The sequence below is a fragment of the Lissotriton vulgaris genome, chromosome 11 (genome assembly GCF_964263255.1).
Source record: "Lissotriton vulgaris chromosome 11, aLisVul1.2, whole genome shotgun sequence".
Classification (NCBI taxonomy): Eukaryota; Metazoa; Chordata; class Amphibia; order Caudata; family Salamandridae; genus Lissotriton; species Lissotriton vulgaris.
In genome coordinates, this window is record NC_141699.1 from 443190994 (window position 1) to 443216515 (window position 25522).

Genomic DNA, 25522 nt, shown 5'->3' on the forward strand with positions numbered 1-25522 from the left:
ACGCTTATATTCAGCCATCAACATAAACACAGCAATAACTTTCTGCTTGGACACCCTCTTACAGACCAAATGATCTTTAAAAAGTTTGTGAAGACCGATCTCTTTTAAAACTGTCTCCACATAGCTTAGCCACATAGATCTTTTCCATTTCTCCATCTCTATGCAACTCTTAATTATCATTTGAGTCAGAGGTAATTTGTCTCTCCTCCAAATGGAATGCCATAGGAGGAATGGGGCTAGTTTTATGTAATCTGATATGTAAGGGAGGGTTAGTTCTGTGTGTAAGATCACATTCATAAAGGAGAGAGGGAGGCCCACTACAGATTTGAAAACATTATTTTCAATGATATGTAGAGGTGTAGCTGCAACCGTACCCCAGACCCCAGCTCCATAAGTCATGACCGCTTTTACTCTAGCCTGATATATGTTATTTATGGCAGTAGGGGTTTGGCGCCCAATTTCTTTGCAAACGATTTTACGGCAGCAATACCCCTCTCCATCACCAACCTCCTGCCTTTCATCAATTTTGCCCATGACAGGTCTTTATCAAAAAGAATACCTAGATAGGGGGAAGAGTCTACAACCTCAATTTTTCCTGCATCCGCGCAAAAATATGGGACTTTATCTCTTTTAGTACCCCCAGCTATGATTATAAAGGACTTAGATTGATTTACTGTTAGCTGTAGTGATTCCATAAAAGAGGCATACGTTGTAATAAGCCTTTGTAGTCCTATCCCCATTCTTGCAATTAAAACTGCATCGTCTGCATGGGACAATATTGGTAGCATTTGATTTTCATAAAGAGGAACATCCGCAGTAGCCACTGTCAGTGCCTTCTCCACTTCTTTAAAGGTCAAACTCCCCGACTTAATGCTTGGTCCCTTGCTCCAGGTTTTGCCTGTAAAGCTACAGCCGACTCAAATATGGGAGTGAAACCCTTCAAGGAAAGGATGCTGCACTATTGGATATAGTGATAGCTAATTCATACAGGGCAATCTTCAACGTGCCAAGATACGTTTCTCCAGCACAAATTCAGCTAGAATTCGGCCTTTAAAAACAAACACTGGAAAGAAGGGGTGCATATGTCATTAGTTGGCATCTATGGGAAGAGCTGCTCCGACACCAAAAATCCTCAGCCAGGGATTATTTATTTGGTTCGCTCAAGGCTTTGGGATTGTCAGAACTTTGGGGCACCTCCACTGATCTTTTGTTTTTAAAAGAAGTCATGAGAAATCAGCACAAATTATATCCTCCATTGAGGATAAGGAGGCATTAACTAAAAAAGTGCACAGCTGAATCACGCCTAAAGAGTCCAGAATACTGCAATCTGAAGCATACCTCAACATTGGAGTTAATTTAAGGACAAAAGAAAAGTTTTAAAAATTACGCCTTGGAGTAATCCCAGTTGGCCCTCACTTGCCGCCTTGGGAAAGAAAAATCTGCCTTCAGCAGTGTCGCTTGTGTGGAGTTAGCAAAGAAGAACATCATTCATGTTGTTTGCATTTATTAAAAGATATTAAGGTACAATCTGTTACGTCCTTCCCTCAATGTACATGTTGTTCAAACATGTAGGCATGTAGTGAAACTGTGTTTCAATCCAACTAAAACAAAATTAAACTGTAGGATCACAGAGTTTTTTGACCTATTAACACAAAGACACAAGAGTACGCTGAGGCCGGATCAACAAGAGACAGTCCGAACAGTTCCTTGACAATAGCCAGAAATATCAGAAGATGCACCACAGGCACCTGATATCGAGATAACAACTGAGTCAAGGAACAATGTGAGGAAGTATAGTTTCCCTAAAGACTAATAAACTGTAAAAAGACGCAATATCAAGTTGAGCGCATCCTAAGACGAGGTAGCGCAGTTGCCCCTTGATGATGATGAATGAGTAAAATGCAAACTTTTAAAAATGTCAATTTTATTGACGACTATAAATTGGTATTAAGGAATTTTTTAAATGTTGAAAGGCTGTATAAAATGAATTTTTAGCAATGTTCTACTTTTTTGTAAAGGTTTTATTTAATCACGTACAAATAAAAATCACCTTACTTTACCTATTGTCCAACCAGGTCCAGGTGGCGGCTCGCTGGCTCCAGGTTCAGGGGAATCTGGCAACCACTGTGTTTCTGTTTCTGTGGGCCCGGTTTCGTTTACACAAGAGGATGGCACACATTCTGGCACATTGGTCTCCCCTTTGTTGGCCCCTCTCTTCTCCGTTACCGGTGTCCCCTCAGATCAGGGAGGATCCGGGTTGGTGGCTGGTTTGGGATCATCTGCTGTGGTGGGTGTCCCTCTCCCCTCCTATGCCTTTAGTGGTCACCACAGATGCCAGCCTCTCAGGGTGGGGGGCCTGGATTGGGGTTCATCAGACCAGGGGCTTCTGATCCCTCTTTCAGAGAAGGAGGTCTTCAACTTTGAGGGAGTTGGAAGATGTTCGTTTGGCTCTGAAGGCCTTCTCAAGGTTGCTGAGGGGTTTGGTTGCCATTGTACGGACCAACAACATCACAACAATGGCTTATGTGAACAGATAGGGGGACCAGGTCCCCTTCTCTGACTCTAGTGGTGGAGAAGTTGTTATGTTGGGCGGAGTCCCACCTGTTGGCGATCTTGGCGGTTCATTTTCAGGGGTGTTCAATTCTCTGGTGGATGCTTTCAGCAGAGCCATTCCACCGTCTGTGGAGTTTTGGCTCTGTCAGGAGTTGTTTGTGGAGCTGATGGTGTGCTGGGGTGTTCCAGTGGTAAACTTTTTTGTGAGTGTGGGAAATGCCAAGGTGTCCAGGTTGTGATCCTGGAGTCGGGAGAGTTTGGCTTGGGCGGTTGACGCTCTGCCCTGCCCATGGCCTCAGGGTCTGCTGTCAGCATTCCCTCCCTTTCTGCTGCTTCTCCGGTTCCTTCTTTGGGGATGTCGGTAGTCCTGATGTCCCTGGTTTGGACTCTGGCCTCTTGGTTTGCTCTTCTGATGGATATGAAATCGGAGTTGGATTGCTTACTACCCCTGACTCCCACCGCTTGGCAATTCCCTGTGCTGCAGCAGGATGTTCTGTCCCGGATGAGCTTGGCGGCCTGGAGATTGAATGCTTAGGGCTGCTGAATAAGGGGGTTCCTGCAGGTTTGACCTCGACTCTGCAGACAGGTAGGCACTTACTTAAGGCACTGTTTCAGTAGGTGGTGTTGTGGTAAGTGTTTGGATCCTACTCCCTCTACCTTGTTTGAGGTGATGTTGTTTCTCCAGGATGGAGCTTCTTTGGGGTTGAAGGTCGCTTCCCTTCGTTTTCAGTGTGCTGCGATTAAGGCTTTCCTGAGTTCTTGGGACAATCTCTCTGATCCTGATGGTTTGATTGGATGTCTTTTCAAAGAGTTGCATAATGTTCTCTCTGCCCCTCAGAAGCACTTTCCATCTTGGGATATGTCTTTGGTTTTGGAGTCCTTGATGTCGCCTCTGTTTGAGCCTCTGGTTGCTGTGGATTTACGTTTCTTGTCTTTTAAGAACTTTTTGGTGGTGATTTCTTCCTCTCATTGGTTAATTAAACTGGGCGCTTTGCCTTTCCATCATCCCTTTTGTAAGGTTTTTCATTACAGGATCATTTTGCGACCTGTCCTTTCCTTACATCCTAAGGTGGATTCCCAGTTCCATAGGGACCATGAATTGATCATGCTCTCCTTTTTTTATTCTCCTTCCTCGAAATCTGAAGTGCGGCTGCACTCATTGGATGTCAGGAGGGCTCTCCTGATTTATATGGAACGTGTCACTTCCTTTCGTCTTTCTGATTCCTTTTTTTTTTAATTTTGGGTCTGTGGATTGGGGTTGCTTTATTCCACTACTTCCTTGAGTCTGTGGGTTCGGTCTCTGATTTCTCTGGCTTACAAGTCTGCTGACACATTTATGCCTTGGGGGTGCAGTGTCGGTCCACCAAGTCCATGGCGGATTAAGTGTTGAGATTTGCGGGGGTTTACCTTTCTGAGATTTGTCTGGCTGCCACCTGGGCTATCCCTTTGACTTTTGCTTCTCATTACTGGATTGGCCAGGAGGTTGACCGTTCTGAGTTTTTTGGTTCCAGAGTTCTTTCTGCTATGGTTCCAGAATAGCGGTGCTTCCTTGTTGACTGTGTTTTTCTAATAAACCTATTTTGCGCATATCCAATTAGGTTGTGCTGTCTGGCTTTGTACAGATCGTATGTGTAATGAAGGGCAGTGAGGGAGTGATGAGGAGGCAATGCATCAATTACTTACAGGTAATTGCATTACTCTGAGTCCTACTCCCTTACTTCTATTCATTACATCCCTCCCTCCCTCCCTGGTAGTCCAGGCCAAACTTTTGGCATGGTTTCAGATTCTGTGGTATTACAGGAGGTTGGAGGGAGGTGGGGGCTTTATATAAAGTATTTTTATATCACGTTGGATGGGTGTCTGGTGAGGCAGGGATTCCTCGTATGTGTAATGAAGGGAAGCGAGGGAGTCGGACTCAGAGTCATGCAATAACCAGTAAGTAATTGATGCATTCCCCTTGTTCCGTAATAGATATGGTAGTAAGAGCTTTACGATCGCAGAGAGGGATATCATTGAATTATATTCTATTGATGGATTCATTGCTGAAGCCTCTGCCGTGATCCTATGAGTAGGTCAACTTACTCCCTCAATTGATCATGCACATTGCCATGCTCAATAAATTTCTGTTTATCAGGCTCGAGGAGACGACAGTTCTGCCAGGGTTTCAACATGTGACGTGTAGAATTGAGCAGCAGGCCCTTGGAATCAAGTACAACACTTTTTACAGCGATACTCAGAGACGTTTTATGGGTTGGGCAAAGTGGGCTCTGGCCCATGGCCCCAGCCTTTTAGGGGGGCTCCCTGGTAGAACTGGCTCTGTTCTCCACACAGTCCTGCCTTGATGACCTTGAATGATTCTTAAAGATGGATTGTTTTAAATACACTTTCTTTTAGTTTATTTTTAATACAGGTAGTCATGTGTGGAATTCTTTTACAGACATTTTGCAGAGAAATGTTGTGTTTATGTTTTTCACCACCATGCAACATCGTAAAAAAAGTTCCTTCTTGATCGAAACAGTACCCCACGTTTGAGAAAGGGCAGCTGTTTGCAGAGATTATTTGCAATATCAGTGAGCTCCTGCTATAATACAATATTGAAAACAGAGGTCACTATCGATGAATATTAGATGGAAACACATTTATAATTTCGACTAGTTGCCTGCACAGAGTCAGTGTCCTAGTCAAAGACAACATGAAAAAGCTGATATTGGATCATAAATTCACAGCTGTTCCAAACAGGGGCCCCCAAAATACCTTTGGCAATATCCTCAAGATGTCCCTGGCGATACTGTCAGTAAACTAATAAGGATCACTCAAATTATTTCACACAGTTCTCTAATATACCTTTGCTTTAACCAACCATGTATAGCTGAAAATAAGGACACACCCACATACGCAAAACAAACACATTCTGTAAAGCATATATTCTCAATGAAATAAAATATTCTGCCGGGAATGACAAACAGATATATTACTGAATTGTTTCTGAGAGCTACTTATTTCTCACAGACACGAAAAACGCCAGAATATAAACCGTTTGCATTATTTTGTGATTAAAATGGCCCCAAGAGAATCATTGGAAGCCGAATTAAAAGCCTTGTGTTTTTTAAAGTGTTGTCATTCGAATAATGGGCCTGCAGCATCCAAGAAAACTACTGAGCAAACTGAAGGTTCCTCTCAAGGACATCATAAAAGTGCCAATATCCAATCAAGGTTAGTATGTGCTACCCCTGTCTTGCTCTTTAGTAACTCGGCCCGAACATTGCCCTACAACCCACGGTCTCCGAGATCATAAGCACAGGCAGAAACACAGCTGTTAGCACCATGTTTATGTTCCGCTGTTTCTGCTCCTTGGTCTTCCTTACTGGCCAACAATAAACAGGAGAATGTTCAGGGTCATTTGTTTGGGATAGGGAGTCAAACCTGTGAAGTCTCTGGAGGTTCATAGGATGTGGATGTCACTGCCTCTATCCTCGACATTTTGGTTAGTTAAGTCTATAGGTTTTAGCAGAAAGAATATATCGCTAGTCATTTGAAGTGCCTTGTAGGTAGGCAAGGTCATTTTCTTTATTAATAGATTACCCACTTTTATTTTTCATTAGAAGTATGTTTATGTGGGTATGTGAAGGCCACTGCCAATGAATAGGTGTTCTACACAGAACCACCAGTGTGGCCCTTAGCCAGTGATTCATTTGTAAAATAATAAGTACTGTTGCACAAAGCAGTGTTCAGATGCCATCATGCCATCAAAGCTTTCGAATCTCGGGGTGCTGAATGCTAAGGCTGTGTAGTCTCGATTCAGGGGCGGCCTTAGGCATGTGCAAGCTGTGCACCTGCACAAGGCCACCAAACCCCAGGGGCCTCCACGCCAATATATATCCTTCATATAATAATCCTCTGAGGATGGATAAATATTTGCGTGGCGGCCCCTGGCAGGGATTTGACGGCCTCCGGCTCTGTTCCACTTCCTAACACCCTGACCCCCCCCCTCCTGAGCTCCGGGGGGCTCCGCCCCACCCGGACCCCCTCTTCCGGGGCCCCCTACCTACGCTCCCTGCCCAGGGCCGCCATGAGCCTAGAGCCGCCCCTGCTCGATTCCACCTCTTGTCTCTTTCATTCATCATCAGACACTCCCTGCCCATTTATGTCACTCTTGCAGGTTCTTTTGCAACCTTGCTTTCTTGCTTTGTCACTGTCTTCCATATTTCTAGTCATTGTACTTCACAGAGCCAGTCCCATGAAATCAGTAATGGTGGGCTCCACCTGTAATCACCAGACCAAATTAAGCGCTGGGCTTAGCCCAGTGATCTGCTTACACAGTATATGAAGATGTGGTGAAGGCAGTCTCTCTCTCCAGAGAGTGAGGCAGCCGTGCGTCTTTGATGAGATGGAATCGAAGGTGTCCTTAGCAATACAGCCCAGCCGGCTTGTTTCAAGAACCAGCTAAGTACTGTCTGAAGCAGTATCAATTTTGGTGTGTTCCCAATTTCTTTTCACGCTAGAAGTAGCATTTTGAATGTTTTTAGACTCGTGTTCAAAATGAAGTCAATCCGGTAGCCAAAAAAGTATAGCCGCTTTGGTTGAGAATTGACCTTAAAGTGTAGCCAATGGGGCTATAGGAGAGTAAATGAAAACTTTACATATTATTGGATCTAGAATTGTGTCAATGATCATGCGTAGGTGGTCTACAACTAATGTAGAATGAGTTGGACAGCTGCTACGATGTTATGACTTTGATTTGTTATTTTCACTTAATTACGTTAGGTTGTTTTTCTTGAATTTCAGAAAAATAATGTCATCATGTAATTTTGGCTTTCTGTCAATTGCAGAGGTCGGCTGCAGGAAATGAATGCTAATCTCTTTTATAAAGTGGGTTTTAGCTGAATTTAACACCTGCTGGTTGCTTGACACTGATTTTTGGATGTGTTCAGTTACGTTGTGATGCATGTTGTCAAGCTTCACATTTGTGTTTTTATTTTATTTGAATGTTCCAAATGAATGCGGTGGTTGGCTATGCTGGGACGGATTGTAAACTCAAGTGATAAGGGACGATAATATTAAAGCACTCTGCTTAGGATATTAATAGTGGGCACCACCCTCTGCCTTAGGATTAAAACCCTGTTAAATGCCTTCCTTGCTGCTGTGGGAACTGAGACGAGGGCACAAAACGACATTAAGGCAATTAATGTTAGACAGCCAGTGGGCGTTAGGGTGTTCCTCTAATCTCAGGCAAATACACATGTTTTCTTTCTCATCGTGTTTCCTGTCCCTGAAACTAGCTAGAATGCAAATAAAAGACAAATGATAGAGCCGGAATATGAGTTAGGGGTAAATTTGTGCAGAGACACTCGTTTGCCTTTATCATTGTAAATATCTTCTCTAATTATGATTTAAATCCAGAGAAACGAGAGATCACTGTATGAACTTGGGGGGTTTTATCGCCGAGCTGCGATTTTTATCGCTTAGGAACCTTGCTATTATCAAGGTTTATCTCCTAAGCGATAAAAAACGTCCGAAATGCATGAATATCGCTGAAAAGTCAGCGATATTCATGCATTACCGAGCTAATCCTCTTAGCCATTTTATCCACCTACCATTGGATAGCATGGCGAAGAACTGCTCAGGGGCAGGTGTTAGCTTTTGGAGATATTCGCGCTCAGCGCGAATATCTCCAAAAGTTGATAATAGGAGATAGCGATGTTAGCGACTGTTTCCAGTTGCTAACATCTTGGCACGCCCACTTTGCATGTCATTAGTGATAAATATCCCTGACATGCAAAGCGGGGCCCAAGATGGTCGCTATCTCCTACTAGCTGTCGCTAACTGGTGTTAGCGACAGCTAGGTAATAGGGAGATCATTTTATATCCGCTTTCTTGGCTTTTAAAGCCAAAAAAGCGGAGATAATCATCTTGATAATATGCCCCTTGGTTTTACAGGTTAAAGTCCCACATAGATTTTACAATTTTGTGGATGTTAACACACATATTTAGCACTTGTTCAGAACATGTGTCAGTTGTATGATTGGGGATGAGTGCCACGTGAGGGGAAGAGAGCAAGAGAAGGGGAGAATGGTGGCTAGCCGGGGTCATGGTATATGATCCTCATGCCTAGGTAGGGCGTTGGATGGGGACCCGGAAGCACTGGAGTGCACTGCAGCCCATATCCTGTGTGATTTTACTGGCTCTATTTTCTGGCCTGGAAATCGTCTCCATTGTTCCTGAACCTGAAAAATGTGTGTGAGGAAACACAGACCCTCATATACCTGAATAGAGAAGAATTCCGCCCAGAAATTCTGTTCCGCTCACCTCCTAATTGGAGTTGTGCAAATAACAGGGGCTTCCCTTTTCAAGGACTACCAGAACCAGGGGACATTAACACATGAAGAATTATAGTTCATGTAGTAGAATAACAAGAGTGTTAAAAATCAAGATGCTCTGAATATGTGAATTACAACAATTCTGTATCACTTGAACTGAGAATAAGTAGACAAGAGAAAAATAACACCACACAATGGAAATTATATAGAACATGCAATGCTTCATTTTAGGTTCTCAGTGCTCATAGGTGCTCACACAGTGATATGGAAAACAGGATACAATAGGGGACATTTACCAACTTTTCACGTAGCGCACTACAGAAGCCGCAAATGCTGCACTGTGCTACATAAAAACGCCGCGCTGTAATCAGCTGCCGTGTGCCACGGAGACACCTTTGAGCCATGGTGCAAGGGTGTCTCCATGTGTCTAGCATAGGTTTTGTACTGGAACGGTACCCTCACAGTAGAAAATAGTAAACTGAGATTCACTTCAAACCTTTTCCCTCTTTGTTTGCGTGCTGTACAGTGCAGCATACCTGCAGAGTCGGAAAAGGAAGGAGAAATTAAAGCATTTCTCCTTCCTTGAGTCTACATGACAAGGGTGCAGTTTTCTCGCGCTAAGCCCAATCTACTTTACTTAGTAAATTGGATTTAGCGTGAGAAACCTTGGGCCTCATTTATGAAAAGTGACGCATCGCTGCGTGAAAACAGCGATGCGTCACTTTTCATTGCGCCCTCCTTGCGACACCAATGATGCGTCATATTTACAGTATGACGCATCATGTTGCAAGGAGTTACAGAAACGTCAGTAATATTGACATATCTGTAGGCCCAAAAGTGACGCATTGCTAGAGTGTGTCACAAAAGTGACGCAACTCCAGCAATGTGTCCTTTCACATGGGGCAAGCCCCATGTGAAAGGGCCTGCGTCAGTCTTACGCCTCCTGTGAGGCAGGCATAAGTTTTTGACGCATTTGAGTCCTAGAAGTGGCGCAGTGAAATCTCATAGATTTCACTGCGTCACTTCCATGACCCTTTCTTGCGTCAATACGCCCCCCCTTGCATACGTGATACCTGGTGCAGGTATAATGTGGCGCAGGAGTTTACAAAGTGACGCATCTACCTAGATGCGTCATTTTGTAAATATGGAGCAACAAGGCGCATTTTTTACGCCACTGGTGCGTCACAAAAAGTGACGCACCAGCGGTGTAAAAGTGACGCAGAGCCTCATAAATTAGGCCCCTTGGGTGGTTGCATGGGAACGCCAATGCTCCACCCTTGGTACGCCTCCATGGCGCACAGTATAGCGCTGCTTTACGTTAGTTATGCTAACGAAAGTTATGCTATGAGACCACACATGTGAGGCTACCGCAAGGAAGCTCACAAAGCTAATGAGACTTGTTTTGTAGCCCCATTCATAACTCGGCAAACTGAGTTAGTGGACTGTTCAAACTCTTCATGAAGTTGTCTGACCAAAAGCAAACAAGAATCCTTAGATGCCCACTCCACAGCATCTGGAGTCTAAGTTTTGGGCAAGAATGAAAAACACCTGTTGTTCGATTGAGAAATTCATGTATCTGTCCAGGACAACCTAGATGCACGACCCTTTATCCACTTTCATGCCATCAAATGAGGTCACATATGATATTACCAGAGTCGGGCTTATTATTAGATTGAGTAGATTGACTTGCACGAAATAAGCTCAAAAACTGAGATTCTGGAAAAATTCAACTCCACCTTGGAATCTCTCATCTACCTGTGGCCACAGTAACAGGCATCATCGCCAAACTAACAGTAACATAATACAATTTCAGATCTGTGAATGCCATAAACATTTTTTTTTTTTTTACTCGGCAGTTTTTCAAATATTTAACGAGTAGACAAGATTGCACGACCTTTGCTACAGGAAGTGATAGCACAGAACAGGACACATCACGTGGTATAAGGGAACAACAGTAAAATATCTTCAGACTCTAGGTAGCAACAGGCAGGGAACCTATCCACTAAAACGCAAAAGGTATTTTTTTTAATAAACAGTACTTACAGTTTTTAAATTATAGTGTAGCAAAGGAGTCCTGTAGACAACAAGGGCTTAGCAACCTGCTTTAATCGATGTTAATGGCACAAATGTGTTTAGAGGTGTGTCTAAACCTCTCTTTTATCCACACTCCTCGCCCTGCCTTTTAAAAGTAGACCTCATACATTTCTTTTCCCAATGATTTTTCAGAACCTGAAATTGCCGGGTTTGGCTATTGATAATCTTTTTAGAGACGGAAAGAAATGTCTGCCTTAGTTCTTGTAAAATGAGCTGTTTCCTTTGCTTGATTTTCTTTCTGTAAAACATGTCTTCCTCTCATTTGTCTTATTTGACAGATGAAATACGCGCCGGGCTGCTGGGGATGCTCGCCCTGTGGAGGCCGGTTTCTAGCTGCTATCCCTCACAAGGAGTGTGTCTGTTGCTTAGGATATCTCTATTTTACCTGCGGGGCTCTGTCTGCGTTGAGGAAAACTCTAACGCAGTTGCGAAAGGTCCATTTTATTACTTACTTGAAGGGTCATCACATTTTCATTGGTCAGCAACACTGACCACCACTGTCTTGTAAAGCAGCCCGATTATGAATAACTCGTTAAATTACGACCTGTGCGTAAACCTCGGTTTACGTACGGGTCGGAATTATGAGTTATAAGGTATTTAGGGCCTTGCGCCACTTTTGAGTCATTTTTAACATGGGAAAAGTGATGTACGGTTGGCGCAAAGGGCTTGTAAAAAGGCCCCTTAGAATCTGATAATTATCAGAAGTGTTAAATACCTCAAGCTACGTTATATTTCAGCAGGTCAAACTTGCCGAAATTTAACAGGGGAAATGTGTACGGTAATTGTAGGCTTGGTATTCCCCATTGATCCATGTCCCGAAAAAGTGCTTTGACGCCTCGTCAGGGGTAGTAAGCGCTATATAAATGCAAATACAATACAAAACAATACAATGTCTGATAGATCTTGTTTTGGGATTTGCTATAACCTACTTTGTACGTTTAGGACTTTTGACAACAGGAGCTATGAATTCTTGATCCATGCATCCCTGCAACCTCAGGTTTCAAAAATGTTTAACAAATCACCATATTTGTGTGTACCACAATCCCCTATCTGCCAGAAAAAAAGATTAAATGCCATGAATAAAGGTTTACAGTGAACTAGACAGATGTCCTGAGATTCACAGTCGAAGACCCTTTTAACGAAGTTGCCAGAATTTAGTGCGGGAATACAGAAGAAATGAAGTCTACGATTCAGGCTAGAAGGATCCCTGCATGAAAGTCAAACAATTATACGTTTTTACCACCAGAATGGGGAATAACGACATGGACCTGGCAATACCAGGGGCCATATTACTTTAAGTGCTCCTGCTCCGTGCTTTCACATTAAATGCGCTGCCTTGGGGGTAGCGCAAGTTCGCGGCTGCCCTAGGGGCAGTGCATTCACTGTAATAGAGCGCATTGTCATTGTTTGTGCCAGGACCACCTTTTAAAAGATGTGCCGGGCGCAAACAATGACAATGTGTAATACGGCCCCAGGTCCTTTATTGTGTGGGTTTTCCCTAGTTCTTTGAAAAACTGATATTTCCTTCCTGCTCTGAGCATGTGAATATCGTTAACAAGACAGCAGGGGGTGGGGCTCTGTGGTGTAGGACAGGCATCGGGGGAGCAATGGCTGTTATCCTGCATTGGAGTGGGTGTAAACAGGATGCAGGCACTACTGCTGCCCACAGCTCTTATCTTTTCAGCATCTGAAATCCCCAAATTATTGTGGTTGGACTATATGGCCCTAGCACATTGGGAACTGTTAGTTGTAGTATTTCTTCAGGAGTTAATTGGTGAAATACCTTAACTCATAACGATGGTATATCCTATATATGTTCTCAAAACTATGAACATAATGCAGGGTCAGAAAAACATGCCAATGTTAGATGTTAAATGGGCATTAATGCCCTGGTTACTTACTGGTAATCTTCATTACTCAGAGTATAGTCTTCCCCGACACATGATTAATGAAGTGAGCTTCAGCTCCACACCAGAACCTTCCAAAGCAAAAAGTTAGCCTCCCATGCCTTCTATCCCTTCCTGAAATAGCCCTTTGACCCCTATAAGAGGCGGGCCGGCCCAACCCTTAAGCCTGATACTACCAAGCATAAACATGAAGCCGATAACCAGATAGGGAGGGAGGGATGGGAACTCATGTGGCGAGGTAGACTATATATTTGGAGTAATGAAGATTACCAGTAAGTAACCGGGGCACTACCTCCTGGTAAGTCTTCCTCACCACATGATTAATGAAGTGAGCGCATACCAAAGACAAGCAGCTTCATGAAAACTCACAAGAAACCAACGGACAAGAAGGGGATGTGAACGAAGCATGCAAACCCAAAAGACCAGACGAACAGCAGGACCACCCAAGAAAGAAGCAACCACAAGCCGGAAGAACCATCCCGGGACAGAGAGACACTGGGAGGACCGAGAACACGGACCCCCGGGACTCACACGGCCACCAGAAAATCTGCCCGAACCAACCACCGAAGGACAGGGAAGGCACGGAACCAAATCATACTGGGACAAAAGCAACAACAAAGAGGGCCAGAACAGAAAAGAGCAAGCTGGTCCAAACACACCAAGACAACCCAATGGACAGCCAAAACTGAGAGGGGAGCACAAGCCAAGACATTGGAAACGAAGACAACAGAGGGCAACCCTACCACAGTGACCCAACAAAAAGCCACAACAGTAAAGAGACACAGTCCGACCGAAAAAACAGCAACACCGCACGGTGGGCCACCAACAGCAAGAGAGGCAAAATCACCCAAGGACAGAAGCAGCAGAACCAGACGCAAGCAAAACAGATAGGCAGGAGCCGCTAGAATGAAACGAGGTGCAGAAAGGAACCCAGCACGCCAACAGGACAACAAAAAAATGAAGATCACCAAAACCCCACCAGCAAGGAGAGAAACAGGCGGGACACAGACCCCAGTCGCACAAAGGACCCCCTGGAAGGGAGCGCAACACCAATGAGAGAACCCAGACAGGCTTATGGCTTAAGGCTTAAGGAAAAAAAGACCCAAGAAGCAGCAGGAACGACCCGGACCCCAAGGGAGCCCAACCGGCCAACAGCGAAAAGCCCAGAAGGCCTCCCACGGAGACCAAAGAGGGAAAGGAACCAGGCCTAGGGCCCAGCCACAAGAAAGGAAGTGAATGCCCACCAGGGGCCACTTGTACAAGAAAGCAAACATAACCCGGCAGGGAGGGTGAGGTAACACGGAGGAGCGAGACCGCCCTGCCCAAGGGCCTAGCAAATCGTCCCATAATGTTCTACATGTAGCAAGCGATCTGCCGAAGCCAGCACCCAGGAGGCCAAACAGCCAGCCAACAACCATGACCAACCCAGCTGAACAACTGAAAGCCAACAGGAGCAGGAGCAGACAGGGAGGGGTGGCCACAGGCAGAAACACAGCCAAGGCAAGAAGGACAGCAGAGCCAAGCGAAGCAAGCCAGAACAATGTCAACAACAACAGGGAGCAAACCCGAGCCAGCAGGCCCCTGTACCCCAAAACCGGGGACACGAAGAGGATGCAAACTCCGCACAGGAATCTTATGGTCCCGCCCAAGGAAGGAGAACTGGGAAAACCCAGCATCCCAGACATGTGCTGTAAAAACACGGGTTGACCCAATGAGTCGCTGGGACCTGGGTGAATAAGTGATACAAACAAAGTGGTCCCAGATACTAAAACGAATAAACCATAAATGAACAACTTGAATGAATTCAAAGAGAATATAACAACATTGTTTTTATTCACAACGTGTACCTTAAAAAATTATTCATAAAATACATCAATAATTGATCACATTTGATGCCCCTAATGAGATGAGAAGGGAAGGGAAATGGTTGGATAGTGAAGGGACTGAATGAGTAATAGGACAATGGTCACTATGACCTCAATAAACCAGAACTAATAGTTAATTAACAAACTGAAAATCACAATTCATAAATTGATTAAACAAACTCATGCCTCAGAAAAACAAAATCACAAATGATAAATCAGGAAAGAGGCTGAAGATAGGAAGGAGTGTCAACGTTTCGACCCAAACTGATGCAGGCATGGAGTGGAACCTTGCTAGAGGGTCTTCATCAGGACAAAGGCGCAAAAGGGGGCAATGAATCTGCAGGACGGCCCAGCAGCACATGAGAACCACCGGATGGAATGAGCCCCCAAGAAAAGGACAATGCAAAGCACCGCCCGCAAACAAGGCACAAGGACACCTGACACACACTCCGAGGAGGACCCCAACCCAAAGCCAGGGGGCCAAAGGAAAAACCAAGGAGGACCACCAGGAAGAGGAAGAGCCCCAAGACCCCACCCGGACAGGCCCCCCCGAGTGGCACCAGGGAGACCACCTAGACAGACAACGGAGCAGGCGAACAATGGTCAGGAGCCAAGGAGAAGCATGAAATGGACTAGAGGCATAGCAGGTGCCTGCAGAGTCAAGAATCCGGACGAGAAAGGGGCGCCATGGCCGCAGTCCCAGAAAAGAGAGGGCAAGCCCAAAGGAGCAGGAGCAGAAGTAAAAACCACATTCGGAGACCACCAAAGCAGCCCAGAGAAGGAAAGGCAGGTGCCAATAGCAGCCCGCCCCCATCAGACCCGCAGCCGCTAACAGCCCCCGGAAGCTCCAGGTGGATGGCGAACCAGGGTCCAACTAGGCCAGACCCTGCACCCCAAAGGAGAGCAGGCGGGAATAGGAGCATACAGGATGCAAGGACCGCAGGGCCAAAGCCTGGAAGGGAAGAAGAAGACAGGGACAAACACAGCCAACAAAACAAAGCCATTGCACCGCGATACACCTCTAAATGCCCCAGGGAAACACACAATTTAAAATGATGGCATGAACATGTACCACATTGGGATACCTGAAAGTAATAGCAGGATATTAACCCCTGGCCTGTGGGAGCCTGCGCACCAGAGCCACAAGACTTACCATTAAGCTCAAGCTCCCAGGTAGAAAACACCCAGAAGGGCCCAACACCATGTCAAGCAGTGCGCGTGACAGTGCATACAAGGCCCCTGGATGCTGCACCAAAAAAATCACCACACCGCCAAAAAAACACAGACAGAACTGACCAGCTGGCAGAAAAGAAAGAAATCTCGCAAGAAACGTAGCACGTAGAGGACCAAAGTCGATGGTGATAGGACTGAATTACAGGATGTTGAACGTTGTACCAGAGATGTGAACAGGCTACCCCAGCCCCCAGGCCGACCGCTCTAGCCACAAGGCCACATCCCCACTCCTTCCCATTCACGCACAGTGTACAGAGTGGGCCCGCCAACACCAGGCATAAAAGAGGAAACAACGGACCCCAAATGGAAAAATAACAACAAACCTCCACTGAAAGTAGCAAGACAAACACAGACATACCGCTGGAAACGGTGTCCAAAACCCCACCAGGAAATCTTTAAAATAGATATAGACCATTCACCCAGAGTGCGTTGCAGTCGCAACACAGCACTGGGACACCGGGACACATCCAAGCAGAGATGGGAACCCCCAACAACACTAGCCCACTCCCATTGCCAGCCGCAAACCAGGGATTCAGTCACGCTGTGGGAGACCAACAAGCTGCGCATGCGTGTGTGCAAGACACCTGCAACAAACAGAAGGAATACAGAAGGCAACGTGCAGAAAGGTGGCATGCACACAATGCCCACTGCACAGAAAAGTACCAGAAAGAATCCCTACCAAAAACTGGCAACACACCAAGGATACCAATAATCCACAAGCCACATGCCGGTGGCTAGATAAATGGGAGAGGGTGCGGCATCCATTGGGACAGGGACCCCCAGAGGCAATGGCAGCAGCCCGCAATAGGAGCCTGGCAAGCAAGGTAAGTCCCCCAGCTGAGCCTGTCTAGGCAGGACCGCCTAAGAAAAAGACCCATACCCCTAAATCCTGCTAAAGCAGGACAGAAATGCCACAAGACATGGGAGCGGTGCAGGAACCTCAGGATGCCCACCGCAGCCACGGGAAAAGAGACGGGCACGAGTACCAACATTATGTTCGAAATGTAACATATTACTTGTTCTAAATCACACATACCAGTGGTGAAGAGAGCCCTGCCCTGAGAGTGACAATGTCAGACTGTCGTAGGCAGCTGCTTCAGGCTTGATAAGCATCTTGCAACTCGAATCGGCAAAGGCAGCAGCAGGCTGAGCCGGGCCGAGGCCAGAGCCCGAACTGGCCTGCTTCAGTGGCAAGGAGCGGAGCCTCGAAAAAACCCGGTACCAACCTGGAGCAACAACAGGGGCCGGGAAGCCAAGAGGATTTCCCTGAGAAGCCAAAAGGCCGTCTTGCCCCAGACAGAATGCAAGCAAAAGCAAAGAGAAGCCCGCAGCCACCCAGGGATCAAGGGTGAAATCACTCTCCACCGGAGGCTGCTTGTGCCAGGCTGCCAGACAGCAGAGACCAAACTCCAGAGTCCGCTATAGCAGGGCATGAAGCTACAAGGGGGGAGCGCAGGGCAGGCTAAATCCCAAGAGCCTGCAACCACCAGAGCCTGCTAGAGCAGAGCAGGAAAACCAAAAGGGTAGTGCGAGGGCCAGAAGGTGGGGGAACCAGCGCACAAGCTCGCTAGAGCAGGGCCTCCCCCCCATGGCCCTGGCACCTGCTAGAGCAGGATCTCACCCAAACTTACCTGAAGACACGCTCTGGAGAATCTGCAGCGCAGAACCCAAAAAACAGGCTGAAGGGTTGAGCCGGTTCACCTCTTATAGGGCTCATGGGTGAAATGGGTCAGCCATATTGGGAGGGGTAAACATCGTTTACCACAAAGTTTTTACAACGCGGTACCTTTAGCACGCATCCCTTACAACGCATGTCGTTACCACGTCTTGCACTGGAGGGCTCTAAAGGATTAAAAATAGTAAATTTACTATCCCAACACCTTCCCTAGGGTCCACGGGGACTGGTGTTAGAATAGTAAATTATACTATTCGAAATCCGCACCCCCAACGCAAGTCGTGGTAACGACTTGCATTGTAAGGGATGCGTGGTAAAGGGATGCGTTGTGACGGTATGCGTTGTACCGTCATACATCCATTGGGAGGGGATGGGAGGCATGGGAGGCTAGCTTTTTGCTTTGGAGGGTTCGGGTGTGGAGCTGAAGCTCACTTCGTTAATCATGTGGCGAGGAAGACTTACCAGGAGGTAATCAATGGTACTGTCATTCTACACTCTTTTGAAATGTTTAAGAAATATCTCATGTTGAAAACTCCATTCACCTTGATGCTACTCCTAGAGAGCAGGAAGACTATTGGTCACAAACGGACAATGTGTAGAGTCACCTCTCGCATGTAAGAAAGAAACCAATAAAGTAAAAAGACTGTACAGTGCGGCAGTTTTCAGGAACTCTGACATAAATATAAGAGCTTCAACAGCATTGAGCCTTTTACATACACCATCTTCCCCGTAGCACCTGATCATTGCATAACTTTGGCACATCCTCTTGAGGAGTCATATTGTGTAGTGCTTTCCTAAAACACCCTAAGGGTCAAACAAGTTGATAACATGTTCAGGTGGGTTTGTAAGAGCAACTCATCTACTCACAGTTTTTCTTATAATTTGTTATCTCTTGGTCTTCTTCAGTTGTTTGCAAATCATTATGTTTCCTTTACTCCTTCTTGACAGAAGTTAAAGTTTAAGCCCATTGATCTTTTTTGACCTGTTCATATTTTTCATCTAACTCACTCACTTAATATGAGATTTCTACTGAGTTAGTGGCAGAGCTGGAGTATTTGAATTCATATGTTTACATATTTCTGTAGTTATTTTCATAATGAGTTCTTCTAAAAGACACTTTACCTACCTTAAAACACAGCAAAAGATCACAAAAGTGTATTACCCAGTATCAAAACAGCAATGTCTGGTGTCATCATTTGACTGTTGGTAACTGGCACTTAAACAAAAGCATTCTGCCTCTTTGTCAACCTTCAGGTAGTTTTATTCTAAAATGCATGTATGTTATTTTATCTTATTGGCCTTGGTGGGTGTTTGCTTCTGTATGAGCAGGGTTAGAATTAGATCTTCAGTGCTGTAATGGCTCAGCTGATTCAGCTTCACAGGGCAACTCTTGTGATTTCATCATAGACTGTTCAGGTCGTCCAGAAAATATTCTCTGAGGAGAGAGGCGAGCAGAGTTTCACGTTGGAATTTGGATGAGAGATGATCGTAGAGTTGCTTGTCCTGCCAGTAATCCTGAAAAAGGATCTTGCTTCAGAAACTCACCTCTAGAGTAGCAATTGAGGTACTGCTGGAGTCCCTGTCATGATTATCATTAGAGCATGTTGGACCTGGAACTTTCTGCAGGGTCATCCCCAAACATTTTGCCTTCACCTTCCTGTTTTCTGGACTCAGCGTACTTTACCTCTGCTAACCAGTGCAAAAGTGCTTGTGCTCTCTCCCTTAAATATGGTGAAATTGGCTTACAGTCAATTAGCACATTTAATGTACTTGTAAGTCCCTTGTAAACTGATACTACAAGTGCTCAGGGCCTGTAAATTAAATGCTGCTTGTGGGCCTGCGGCAATGGCTGCGCTACCCACTTAAGCAGCCTTTAAAGATATCTCAGGCCTGCCATTGCAGTCTGTGTCTCTAGTTTTAAACTGCCATTTCGACCTGACAAAACAAACCTTTTGCTTTGCCTAACACTTTCTTTTAATACATTTAAGTTACCCCTAGGGTAGGCCCGAAATAGCCTATAGGGCAGGTATGGTGTATTTAAAATGTTGGGCGTTTATATTTTATGTGTATTTTACATATCCAGGTAGTACAAAACTCTTTAATTCATTTTTCACTTCTGCAATGCCTGCCTCTACCATAGGATAATATGGGTTAACTTTTTACATTTAATAAGTGCTGATTTTCAATTGGGAGAAAGTTGGAGTATCAAGTTTGGTGTGTAACAAATTGTAATATTAAACCCTCTTTAATGGGAGTCAGATTTTAAGTAACAATTTTGAAAATGATACTTTTAGAAGGTTGACATTTTCTTGTCCCAACCATTTAGTGTCTTCAGTATGTGTCTAGGGTCACATGTCTAGAACTAGCTTGCAGATGGTCTTTGTGTATTACTTTCAGAAAGTGAGACAAAAAGCAGCATGCACTGGTAGAATAAGTCATCTGTGACTTGATGAGGGGAAGAGCTGTCACCTAACACACTTGCACTTCGCTAAGTCTCTGCCTGGACAAACTAACAAAGGGTTTAACACTAGTCGTTGGTGACTACAGACAAGCTGAGGCCAGGGCAGGAAGGGAGCAAATTCCAAACACCACTGAAGGTGGAAACCTCCGGAAACGTCTCCTACTTCATAGCTGGCAGCGGATATAAATATTGGACCCTCAACCCAAGACCCAGAAAAACTGATGTGCTGCTCTGCAAGAAGGATCGCTACTCTGTTACCCTGCTGACTGTTGCTTAATTGCTTGAGTGAAAGGATTGGACCTGCATCTTGAATCCATGACCACAAGAGTGACTCCATGGGCTAGTTGGCTGGCCTCCTGATCCAAGCCTCAGGGACAGAAAAGGCTGAAACCATGATGAACACAGTACCTGGACTCTACCTGTTGTGAATCTTGCAACCTAAGTGGTGCCTCTCCAGTCCTGGACCCTTGGAGGTGGGCCTGAATGTGCTTTGACAGTCTAACTGTGGTCCTGCAAACACAATCAAAGCAGCATGATGCATGTGCTCGCCTCTGCAGCATGATGCATCCTCAACATCAGACATCGCATCACAGCCAAAGTTTCCTTGGAAACGCAGTTGCGTGTTGCATCCTCTATATAGGCCTTCTCATTACAACCCCCATGTCGATAGTATCCTCGATGTCGATGCAGGACTCTAGGAGCCCCACAACTTCTTTAGTCCGCTGGTGCGCGAATCCTCTTTGATGCAGGACTTCGCATTGCAAGCCCTTTTTCAACAGCATCCTTGGTGACGATGCAGGACTCTGCATCGCAGCTCCACAGCTTCCTCAGAACCACCACTGCATGACACATCCTCAACACGGGATCTCGCAATGCTCCACAAACCCGGATTTAGGGTATTTTGTTCAGCGGCCGTAACTGGGTCCCTGTATCCAGCCGACACTCAATCGCAATGAGTCTTTATTTGTGTCTTTAGCCCCAGTCCCTTGTGACCAGATAACCACAGTTGGTGTTTTGGGTTTTTAGGCACAATTGTTACTTAAAAGGTAAAACAGCTCCAGTTCTACTAATTGGATTTTTGCTGTTTTGGTCTCAAATCATTGATTACATTTTACTCTATTTAGCTAAATTGGTATGGGATTATTCTCATGTTGTGTTTTCACTTTATTACTGTTTGAAGTGCTGCATACATGATTTACACGTTGCCTCTAACATAAGCCTCACTGCTTTTGTGCCAAGCACAGATTAATTTGGGGTTTGTTTGTGACTTGACCCTGACAGAAATTCTGCCTCCTGCTAGAGTAAGGTCTCACTCCCCTCAACCAATACCCAAGTTCCACTTCCCTGGAGTTGCTGCTGGAGAGCAGTGGACCCCATATTCATAGCCATTGGGGTAGACTTTAAAGCTTCTTCTAAGGGCTAACACTTCAAAAGTGCTCGCTGTTGCCGACTGGTGACTCGTGGCAGGTAGGACAGATAAATAATGGACAACTGATTAGTGAATGCTCCTATTCAAGATTAATGCACCACAGTACCAAAAGAGTGTAGGATAAAATCTGAATTAGGTCTTAGTAGTTTTGCTCTTGGCAAAAATGTATCTCACTTTGTGGTGAAATCTATGTTCTCTCAAAAGACACCCTGACTAACATCATGATTTCAAGTCCTACTGGGAACTATTGATTCATGAATGGCAAAGAGAGTGGACTAAACAGTAACAGAAATATGGCCCCTAAACCAAGGAGATAGTTGAATTAGTTGGACTGGCTGGGAGCTTTGGAAAATATATGGCATGTAACTCTCTGAGCTACGTTAAGATAATTCTTTGTTAATGTGGAGACTTAGTGTATCGTTCACCAGGTGAAGGTTTAGGGTACCAAAATCCTTAATGTATTAACTAACCGAGTCCTGGCCGGAGGGTGAAATCTGGTTTGGTGCTGAATTAATGGTTTAATGGGTCATTGTGAGTTAAGTAGGTTACTAAAGACCTTGGCATCAGTTCCTGTGGCAGTGGACTGCCTGTCATATTGAGAGATCCATGCCTGCTTGAAAGGGATCTCTAAGCCTATATTGCAGCCCTTTAGGCACATTTGAATTACAAGCATGTCGCCATGTTGATGCTGTGTCCAACTGCCATTTGTCTTTGTTCTGGAGAATGAAACCTCAAAAGTGCAAAGTTCGTTCAACAGAGCAAAATGAATATGTCCCTGATACTCAGGGGCATATTTATGAGAAGCTTGTGCTGCCGTTGCATCACTAACTTTGACACGCCCGGTGGGCAGGCAGTACTCCATATCGACAAGTTGACGTAGGTGGCCAAATGTATCAGTTCTTGCAGGCCTGCATCGGAAAATCCCAGCACCAGAACCGGCTGCACCACGCAGCGACTAAAATATGCAAGGTAGGCGTTTCCCCGTAAAATCCAGTGCAAAACCCACGCAGTGATATTTATGGTTTTGTCAATGTTAGGCGCATAGTTGGCAAGCATTATGCAGAGCCTGAAATGCATCAAAATTCCTGCACATCGGCAACCTAGGTATAGGAAATGAGACATTGGCTGTAGTCTATGAAGACAAGCCACACAAAACAGTTTGGCACGCTCAACTATGCCCTGGAGGTGCATCTTTTTTAGATGGGAGTTGTGAGGAGACCCACACCACATAGACAGCACAGGAGAAAGGAGCATTTTTTTATGGCAGTGGACTCCCCACACTGACTTCAGGGAAGATGAGGTCATCTCATACTAACATCTAAGGAGTGAGTCCATAACAGAACTGCTGAACCTAATTAGCGCTAAGACTCCAGCCACCAACTGCCAGGCCCACCAACATCACTCCGCAGTTTAAGCTGATGGCTGTTCTCCACATGCTGTGTCAAGACTTATTTACATATGGCTGGGTCCAAATTGGGGTGACGTGGCGAGCAAAATAACAATAGATAAAACCCAGATTTGTGCCTCAGGTAAGTGTTTGAAAAGTTTCAACACTCCATCCATCATTTCATTTTTTGATGTTGCTATGTGTACCCTAAGTAGGTAAGGGTATCCCCAGATGTGGTCCCCTTGCTTGCTGCATCACTGGATTCAAGCTAGCCTGGCTGATGAGGGGTAGTACCTCAAAACCAGCCCCAGGATGCTTGCTTCTAGTCCCTGGAGGACCTGGCTAGGCAGTTCGGGCTGGACTGTTCTCATGGGGAGCAGGGTCAAGACTGATTTGCATATGGCTGGGTCCAAATTGGACTGATGGGGCAATCAAACTAACGATGCTAGCATCTAGTTCATTTCAGATCACAGCAAGCCAGAGTGGCAAGAGTATTGCATTTATCTTTTTCTGCCTTCCTAACCTCAGTCCTGCATGCCATTATCCGCCTGACACCCCAGTACTCCCTCTTCCCCAAGACACAAAAACAGCAGCTGGAGACCAAACAAGGTTTCTATGCCATTGCTAGACTTCCACATCTGCTAAGTGCCATGTATTGAACACATGTGCAACTGGTACCTTCTGCACCAACATAACGCCTGTTCAGGAACTGGAAGCACACCTACTCTATCAACATGCAGGCCATCGGGGATGTTCACCAATGTGTTGGAAAAATATTGAAGAAGCACGATGATGCCTACATCTTCAGGCATTGCATCATCAATGAGCGCATCCAGAATGGGCAATATGTGAATGGCATACTTGTTGGTAAGCAAATCTGAAGTACATAACAGAACTACTAGCAGTAAGAAATGTATGGCAAAATAGCCATCTCTGTGTCTGTTGCTGGAGACAGGGTCATATGTATGAGGGGTGTGCCTCATACATGCATCATGGTACATGTGTAATGCAAACACCAAGTCACGCATGTTAAGACACCCAAAGCCATTTTGTGTGCCTTTGAATGGCATAAAGGTACTGAGCAATGCAAAACTGGACAGAATGCAGTGTACCATCACTCTGTGCAAGGGAGGTGTTCCATTGGTAGGATGAGATCAGTGGCGTGAGAGCAAGTACTGTGGGAATGAGCAAGTGGGTCACAAACCGCCCTCCCAGCGCCCCCACCTACAGGGAGACTGGTACGCTCCCACTGACCCCGGACTAAGTCCAAACTAACCCTCCTATGGCTCCCAACACTGATTACCTTCACCGTTACAGCTCGTCCACCGGCAACTCCAACAGAGCTGACCCAGACCTCCACCCTCCTCCCCGCCAGCCATCCACCCAAATTGCAAGCTAGGTACTCCAAAGACCCTGGAGTCTGCTCAAACCAACCCATCTCCCCTTCCACCCTTACATGCCTCCTGGACTGCTCCTGAACCTTTGCCCCCTTGCCCGCTAGCACCCCTAGCTCATATTGATCTCGAAACTCTGCACTCCAGCAACTAAACTAACCCAGAGCATCCATAGATCCATTCTGGACCTTATGAACCTTATACACCTGGCCAAGCTCTCCCTTGCTAACCTCAAGTCACCTCATACCTCCCCCCCAACAATCAATGAGCCTCCCAAGCATCCACTCCCGCTACCTCTGAGACATCTTCGCCTGCCCAAACAACCTACCACCTCTCAGAGGAGGAATCCCAACCTCTCGCACTCTCCTACATCTCTACCACCGCCACTTCTAATCCTCTAGACCATGTAAATGTAATGTAATGTAAATTGTTACTTGTATAGCGCACTACTTACCCACAAGGGTCTCAAGGCGCTTGTACAAATACCGCTGTGGAACCCGTCCTGGCTTTCCCTGTGAGGCGTCCACTCCTGGGCACCCCCAAGGTGGAGGCCAGGCATCCTTAGCGTTGTGGGGGCCGTTGTGGAGATTAAGCAAGCTATTGCCCAGAGTTGCAGAGTGGGACTCCATGATTGGAATAGGCACTGAGGCGAGAATTATCAGGTCCATGGAATTTTTGAGCCCAAGACCCGCCGAGGTGGGGAATTGAACCCTGGTCCCGGGCTGGACCTCTGCATCAGGGTCTGCCGCACTAACCATTGAGCCACACTTCTCCCTTATGGGAAACAAAATCCTAGCCATCCTCCGCGACCACAACTCTGCCCAAGCCACCCCTTGTCCACTAGATGCAAGTCCTGGACACCCCATCAGCACGGTCACCATCAACCCCAACAGGCCACCTACCCTCCATAACAGAAGTTTAGTGAAAAGCAACCTCCCGCCTGTAGTCCTGACCGTCCAGACACCTGACACCCCCCCCAGACTGCCCCTTATCTGGTCTCTTAATCAATTGACATTCAGCAGTCAAGCATACCGTTGACATTGCTGACCTCATACTGAACAAAAACTTAGACATAGCTATGCTAACAGAATCTTGGCTCAATGAATACTCCCCCCCTTGCCTGGCCTAATTAGTCCCTCCCAACTACAATATCGCCAGACTGCACAGACATTCCAACAGGAAAGGAGGAGGCATTGCCTGCGTCTAC

At 45.8% G+C, this 25522-nt stretch overlaps 1 protein-coding gene across 1 annotated transcript in view; it reads left to right on the top strand.

The window, feature by feature from the left end:
• The first annotated feature begins 23655 nt into the window (after positions 1-23655).
• LOC147679967 (uncharacterized) overlaps positions 23656-25522 on the top strand; it is a 39366-nt gene continuing 37499 nt past the window's right edge. Inside the window, exon 1 of the mRNA XM_086942484.1 lies at positions 23656-23788. Coding sequence (XP_086798610.1) covers positions 23656-23788 — 133 coding nt within the window. The remainder of the gene's footprint in view (positions 23789-25522) is intronic.